Here is an 8,181-nt window from a genome sequence, read left to right as displayed (position 1 = left end):
CCCACTAAATACACACACCACAGACAATTTACACTGATTTTAATGTGACTGGAAATTACCTCCTAACATAGATAGTGGAGCTCCTCCAATCCAATGAATATCCTGGGAAAAACCTCCTTCTTTCATATTTATATTTGTAAATTATACACCCAGGCATCAGAATATTTTCCCCTTAAAATCTGGCCAAACCTGACTCCACCATCTCTCACAAAGGATCTCTAGCTATTTTACTCTTCAGGAGAAATATTACAACACAGCCACTATGAGAATAGTACGTGCTTATCTTCATTCCCAGCAACAGCATTCTCACATTACTTCCTTAGAAGCATTTCTCTCCTCTTCAAATGTCTCTGTGCTAAACCACTGAAATATGTGGCAACTGCAGTGTCAGTTGTCACAGGGAAAAATATGTCAGCAAAAACATTTGATTCAATCTGCTGTTTAAGGAGGCAACATTTCCTCAGGGTGTATGCCTTGTGTGGATAAATAACAACTGTCCAAAATCCAAGGATCTAAAATCAATTTCCAATATCAAAGGGCAGATTTGAGGCAACCACCTTCAGCCAAAGAAAAATGCAGAACTAGTTCCTTTTCCTCCTTTTTTAATTTAGTGCAAGTTTGTTTCGGGGGGAAAAAAAAAAGATAAAATTTAGCCTCTCAGTCACAAAATGGTGAACTCTTAAGTGAGGAATGATGCAAAGGATATTGTAGATCTTAAGAGGAACCATAACTTGCCCCCCAGGCACTGCATTTTCTCTGATGAGATTCATCATATGGAATATTCACATTTGCAAAGTGAACAACCAGACTTGCCAATTCCTGCAGATAATCCAAAACTTCTGTCTCAACAATGTATTTTTATCAAGTTTCGTGTTCTGCTCTGAGGCTCCCAGCATAAGAAGGATATCAGCCTGTTGGAGTGAGTCCAGAGGAGGTCCATGAGGATGATCCAAGGGCTGGAGTACTTCTATGAAGACAAGCTGAGAGAGTTGGGATTGTTCAGCCTGGAGAGGAGAAGGCTCCAGGGAGATCTTATAGCACTTTCCAGTACCCAAAGGGGCTAAAAGAGAGATGGAGGGGGACTTTTTACATGGTCATGTAGTGATAGGCCAAGGGGAAATGGCTTCAGACTGAAAGAAGGCAGGTTTAGATTAGATATCAGGAAGAAATTCTTTACTGTGAGGGTGGTGAGGCACTGGAACAGACTGCCCAGAGAAGCTGTGCATGCCCCATCCCTAGAAGTGTTCAAGGGAAGGTTGGATGGGGTTTTGAATAACCTGGTCTAATGGAAGGTTTTCTTCCCCATGGCAGGGGATTTGGAACTAGACGATCTTTATGGTCCCTTCCAGTCCAAACCATTCCATGATTTTATGAATTTGCCTGTATCCATGCAAAGACAAAAGGGAGGAATACAGCCAGCCAGTTTGCTGGTGGACATAGTCTATTGAAGAGAAAGTGCTGAGCAAGCAGAGATTTGGCAGGCCTGCAGCTTCCAGGTTCCCACATTTGTGGTTATTTATTAAGCACCTAAAGGATATTTTGAACACGATAATACAATTGGTGAGTTTAGCAATGCGGGTTAGAAGGGATGAAGATCCTGCAACTCATTGTGGTTTGCCAATAATACTGTCCTTGGGTTTTCTCCATTTGAAACTTGTTTTTTCCCTTTCACTTTCACATCTTTTGACCTCAGAAACAATTACTTCCAAAATTTTCCCCCCTCTTGTCAGAAAAGACTGAATGAGCTATTTGGCATGTTTTTTGGTAGCCGCTCCATCTACCCTGTAAGGTCAGAGTCACCAACTTGCAACAACAATTTGTTCCATTTCTCCGTAGTGCTGCAATACCAATACACCTCTGCACAAAAGCTACACTCCTATAGAAACTGGAACAGTCTTTTGGCAACTCTCTTGATGCTTTTTACTCATCAATATGATCATATTTCTTGTAGCAAAGAACATCAATCCTTTTCTGTTGTTATAGAGTCATAGAATGGTTTGGGTTGGAAGGGACCTTAAAGATCATCTAATTCCAACCTCACTGCCAGGGGCAGGGACACCTTTCACGTTCTTGGGATTGCCCCAACCCAGGTGCAGGACATTGCACTTGGCCTTGTTGAACTTCATGAGGTTCACATGGGCCCATTTCTCAAGCCTGTCAAGGTCCCTTCTCTCCAGTGTGTCAACTGCACTGCAAAGCTTGGTGTCATCAGCAAACTTGCTGAGGGTGCACTCAATCCCACTGTCTGTGTTGCCAATAAATATTTGCCAGTCCCCATACTGACCCCTGAGGAATGCCACACACCACTCACCATTGGTTCCCCCTTCGACATCGAGCTGTTGACCACAGCTCTTTGAGTGTCACTACCCAGCCAATTTCTTATCCCTCAAGTCGTCCATTTGTCAAATCCATGCCTCTCCAGTTTAGAGTCTAGGATGTTGTGCAGGACAGCATCAAACGTTTTGCACAAATCCAGGTAGATGGCATCAGTTACTCTTCCCTTATCCACCAATGCTGTAACCTCATTGCAGAAGGCCATCATATTTTTTGGGGACAATTTGCCCTTAGTGAAGCCATGTCTGCTGTCACTTCACCTACAGCTTCCTGAAGTTGCTTGTCTATTCAAACTGCAGTTGCACTTCTGAAAAATAGGATTATTTAAAAGGCTTCCTTCTTCTCAGGAATTTTCAGCAGGAAATGCCACAGGAGACAGGCCTGCCTCCCCTCGGAGCACCAGCCTTTTGGCCCTTTGATAAATCATCTTACTGTTTCTTGGGGAAGGGGGAAGGAACAGCCACCTGCCTTTTACAATAATGTCTACCTGTACAAAATGATCGTGCTTGTCCTTTATACTATTTTCTAATAAATACACCACCTACCCTAGAGGTACCTAAAATGTCAGCAGTGAAATCACAGAATCATAGAATATCTCAAGTTGGAAAGGAACCATAAGTATCATTGAGTCTAATTCCCTGCTCCTAACAGAACTACCTAAAACTAAACCATATGACTGAGAACACTGTCCTGGCACTCCTTGAACTCTGACATGTTTGGTGCTATGAGCACTTCCCTGGGAAACCTGTTCCAGTGGCCCATCACCCTCTCAGTGAAGAACTTTTTCCTAATGTCCTATTTGAACTTCCCCTGATGCAGCTTCATTTCCTTGGGTCCCATTGTTGGTCACCAGAGAGCAGAATGCTACAGTCAAAGTCAGAGCAGGTGTTTGATAGGCAACTGCTGCCAGCATTGATTTTTGCAGAACCATATCAAAACCAGAATTCTTCACTAATTTGGGCTATTCAGTTTTTCATTTGGCAGCAATGAAGTTAGAGGCTCAGATGTCATAATCCCTGGGGGCTGATCCAGTTGTGCAGCTAAACTCAGTCATGAAATGCTTATAGGTATGGTAAACTCAATGCCTGCATCTGCTCAAAGACACAGGGGACCATCTGCTCCCAGGAGACTTCACCTGATGTTGCTGCTGCTTTGGGGATCAGCAGGTGAGAGGTTCCACATGCACCATGGTACCCAAACGCTTCACGTTCATTCTGAACTTTGCTTTCTATTCATGGGTGGGTTTCATTTCCTCTCTTCATAGCCAGCTCGCTTTGAGAGACTCGTTTTGCTTCCTGTAGCGTTCTCAGTTTTGCTCGGTGGATGGGGGAAGAGAAGATGCAGTTAAAAATACTGCGATGCCGTGGTGGGCGGTGTAGCAGAAATAGACAGACACCAGCTCACTGCGAAGAATACCAAGTAATATCCCAGAAAGATAAAGGCATGGCAACAAAGGGAAAGAAGATGCATTTGTGTACTGCCACTAGAGAGCTAAATCTGGGCTGAAGATACCAAATGAGGAGTAGTGCTCACGGCCAAGCGCACCATCCTCCCAGTGGCTTCACATGCAAAGTCATCTCACCACAGTGAGGTCAGCAGGAGAGCATAAAAGCACAGCTGACAAACAATCTCACCTCCAATTATAAACCAAATGTACGTGAGCTTTGGGATTTTATGAAGATGGTGCAGAAAATCAGCAACAAAATGGGCCCAACCAGTATCACGTAGAAACCAGAAGCCCACATTGACTGAGAAGGGGCTTAGCTCCGCTAACCCCTGCTTTACAAGCAATCAAAGTTTTTCAGGAGATATCAGGTTCTTCCCAAGAGGAAGATAAACGAAGCTTGACCAATACAAGGAACTATGAGATTATTCAATCTTCAGATTGAATCAATAGATTTACCCCCTATTTTTTCAGAGGCTTAAGTCTCTCTTCATCCAGCCAGTAACCACGGGTGTAAGATTTCATCCCAAAGGGCTTTACAAACAAGTGTTTCACAAACACCACACCAGAGTCACTTATAGACCTTAAGTGAGACACTTCTGCAGAGAGGTCCAGTGGCTGCTTAACACCTCTCAAAAATAACCTGGCACCACTTTGCCACGGAACTGAAGGCGGCTGCATCAAACTGAAATTGCTGGGGCAATTCAGGCAGCCAGAATGCAGGGATGCCTCTTGGCATGGGATCAGGGTGCCACAGCCCCCACCACCCATCTGGGGAGTCCTGCAGGTCTTTAAGGCCCAGTGTGAAGGCAGGAAAAAAAAAGCAAAAAAAAGCAGAGTAACACATACAGAAATGTCATGCATGGGTCTGCATGAGCACTGGGCTCACCACTTCTCTAGACACCTGGGTACCCAAGCCCTGTAGCTGCACTGGCAGATGCAAACAGCCATGCCCCTGCAACATATAATGAACATCTGCTTCAGGTTAAGGTCAAGATGAGAGATAAGTCCAAGCCTGTGTTTTATGGACATGGAAGAGCGTGGAGCCACCATGGAGCAGGGGCCTGTAGGCCAGAGAAGAGTGCCCTCTGCTGCTACATCCACTTTGCTTCCAGGAGCCCATGGGAGGGAGACATCTACCCCACTGCTCAACTAGAGCCTTTTTTCCTCTTTATTTTGCAAGATATGTTCTGATCCCATCAAAATCTAAAATAGCCATGGGCATGAGAATAATCCCACCATAACAAAAAAACATCAATATGTAGATACAACCTTAACAAAACACCATGGAAATGCCCAATAAAATAAATGCCATTTAAATCCTTCTATACAGAAAACCCAGCCCTACCAGTGCAGAAAATTCAAAAGAAAATGTCTAGCAGTCTGCACATCAAATGTTAATGCTATTTTCAAATCAAGTCTAAGAGGGATGACAAGTAATTTAATAAGCCTAATGGGTGTGTAATCATCATTTGACCATTCCTTCCATAAAAGTAGGTATCTTCCTGGCCCAAGATGTCTAGGAAAGCCACTGAAAGACAGCTAAGGCTTTTAGAGCATGATTTTTAAAACACCCTTTTTTTTCTCATTCTCATTGAGAGTTTCACTCAATTAAGAATAGGACCCAACCAACCAGCTGAAATACAAACGACTCTGTGGGCACAGTACGTGGCACAGTAAGTTTGGTGCCCATTTGCACCTTAATTTACTGCCAGCACTGAGCGATGTCAAGATTCCAAGCATCTCCTGACAGCCCTATGACAACAGCAGTTACACAGCATTATCTGGTCTTCCAGTAAAATCTTTTCCCTCAGACAGCATCATACTGCACTTCACAACAGCAGAAATATACACAGTCAGCCTGCACCTCCCCAGCCCTTGTGTCTGGAATCAGGACATTTGGGGGGCAGGGGGTGTCCTGTACCTGCTTTTACTGCTTTTGATACCACTCACTTACACATAGAACCCATCGCCAAATCACAAAATAATGGAAATCGCCAATATTTTCAATGCTTAACAAAAGGCAAAAATCATGTTAAAAATATTTAATCTGAGCCTAGAAAGTTTAATTTTAAAATATTTGGTACAGAATTCTCACTGAGTATACAAAGAATCCATCCTCTCCACTAGTTACATACTTGGTCAAACAATCAATTCTTTTGAACCAAAAAGGGAAGGGTATTTTTAAGATACATTATAAAAATGGTATCCAGACAAACATCATGAGGTGATGCCTAATGCTGTTGCAACATTGTAATCATTTTATCTGGACACCTTTATAACAGAGGTTATAAGAACTGAACACACTAAGCAAAAAAATTTTTTTTTAAAGTGAGACACTCCCTCCCCCACAACTACTGACCAGAATTTTTTCAAGTCCCAAACTGTTTTATGACACAGAAAAATACTTAAGTCTGTTACTGAGGGTAGAAATTCTATTTCATGTCTTCAAAAATCTGTTATGGTTTTAACAGACCTCAATACTCACATAAGGATGGAGTTATATTGGGGGTGGGGATGGAGGAGGAGAGGGGGCAGAGGGAATATTGAGCAGAACCAATATCAAATAAAAGGTGCTAATTTTATATTCTAACAATCACAGTTGCTCAGATGTTTGCAAACAACAAACCAACCCCAACAACCTGAACAATATTCTTATTTTAAATGCAATTCATAAGGAATTCTGCAGCTACAAGATTATGAAAAAGACATGTATACTCTGCAGCAGCACAAAATATAATCCTGTGTACAATCCAAGCATCAATTTTCTCTATCACCATCAGTATTTTATCTTGAAGGAGCATCTGTCAGATTCTCCAGAACCAAAAATAGCAAAGACCCTTTTAAACAGAACAGTTTCTGGTTTATATTTATAGCCACACTGTACTCGCTGCTTCTGGCTGCAAGGCTATGAAATTTGTGCAAGATACAATCAATTACCCAGCTTTGCACTTCATCATGCAGTTAGCTCCCGTTACCTGCATCGTACCCTTCAAGCACTTCTCCCCATGCATAGGGTAGGGATCTTAAAACGCAATAAATATCTGCACATTGAAGGACTAACTGTAGAGCTGACTGACATTACACAGCAAAAACCTTGTGAGAACAAAAACCAAGCACACTGATGTATAAAACACAGAGCCTACCTGAATTCTTCAAATGCATACATGGCCTAGCAACTACACAAATGCTCTGAAATTTAAAATAATCTTCTTTACGTGCAGGAGGACCATTTAGATTGTCAAACTGCAGCAAAATGCATAATGACGAGACAGTATATTTGAAATATTCTGAGGAGAAAGGGTATGCAGATACTGGCCTGCAGCCTACAGCTCAGCCAGCTGCTGACAAGCAGCAGCTAACAGGAAAAGGCGATAGAGTACCATGTGATCATTCCTGCAAGTCTGATTAATGCAGTATACTCCAAGAATACAGGCTGATATCTTTATTATTCAAGCCAAATAAGTCAAATACGGTACACGACAGGCTTCACAGCTGAATTATCATTCACATGCCACATCAAGATTAGCAAATGCAAGCAGAGGACACTAAAAAAACTAAATATATATTGTAACCGAAGAGATTAATTAGGCCCATTCAAGCTGATTTTCTTACCTTGCAGTGACATTTTAGTCTGTGTTTTTATTCATCTAAATCATCAGTGATGGAACAAAAGACTGCATCCACAAACCTCCCCTTCCATGAATGCCAGAACATTTAAAGTAGTTTATCTGCTAGAAATCATTTCCTCTGTAGTCTATCCCCAACCACTTTAACTCCTTCAGCCCTGAATTCATTGCCATAAACCCTATTTGCAGTGCCGTGCGGGCTTTTTAGGGTTTATAGGGTTAACATCAAGAAATCGCAGCAGTACAACTGAATGAAACGGGGTAAGAGCCAAAGGAGTCATATCTGCAAGATCTCAGAAGGGAGATAGGAATGAGGAAAGTTGAACATTTCGTGGCATTGCAGTGTGCAAGCAAGGATGCTTCAGCTGCCTAGCAACAGCACACGCAATCTCCATGGCAACAGCGCAGCGAGCGTGGGGTTAGAGCATCCGCTGCGCACCCCCAGGGGCGACACACGGGACCAACCTCCCCCGGCCTGGCCACACCACCCCTGTGACAGCCACACCACCACTGTAGTGGCCACACCACCCCAGTGTCGGCCACCCTGCACCGCCAGAACCTGCTCCCAGGGTAACCGGGAGCCGCGAGGCAGCCCAGGCTCAGGGGTGCAGTCTGCACCTACTCTGCGTAGGGAGGTCCCACCTATGTGGAGCGTGGAAGCACACGGACGTGCTCCTGGAATAGCCTGGCAATGGGAAGCATACCTGCTGCTCTGAAATAACATGGCCCGGCAGCGTTGCACGCAGCGGTTGAATAAACACAGCTCACAGTGCT

The 8,181-nt window shown here is 43.4% G+C and overlaps 1 protein-coding gene across 5 annotated transcripts in view; it reads right to left on the bottom strand.

Moving 5' to 3' along the window:
• EVL (Enah/Vasp-like) overlaps positions 1-7,640 on the bottom strand; it is a 126,958-nt gene extending 119,318 nt beyond the window's left edge. The window contains exon 1 of one of the 5 annotated variants that reach the window (XM_027673961.1): positions 7,394-7,640. Coding sequence is in view for 4 of the 5 variants with exons in the window: in XM_027673963.1 (XP_027529764.1) it covers positions 6,925-6,947 (23 nt within the window). In the remaining variant the exon portion in view is untranslated. Of the gene's footprint in view, positions 1-6,924; positions 7,130-7,393 lie in introns of those variants that run through there. The other 4 variants (XM_027673963.1, XM_027673965.1, XM_027673959.1 and 1 more) reach the window with 4 other exon arrangements.
• Positions 7,641-8,181: the final 541 nt, after the last annotated feature.

Source organism: Neopelma chrysocephalum, unplaced genomic scaffold (genome assembly GCF_003984885.1).
Source record: "Neopelma chrysocephalum unplaced genomic scaffold, ASM398488v2 Primary Assembly neopelma1_24, whole genome shotgun sequence".
NCBI classification, from domain to species: domain Eukaryota; kingdom Metazoa; phylum Chordata; class Aves; order Passeriformes; family Pipridae; genus Neopelma; species Neopelma chrysocephalum.
Note: the sequence above shows the minus strand (reverse complement) of the source record. Positions and strands in the feature narration are given on the sequence as shown.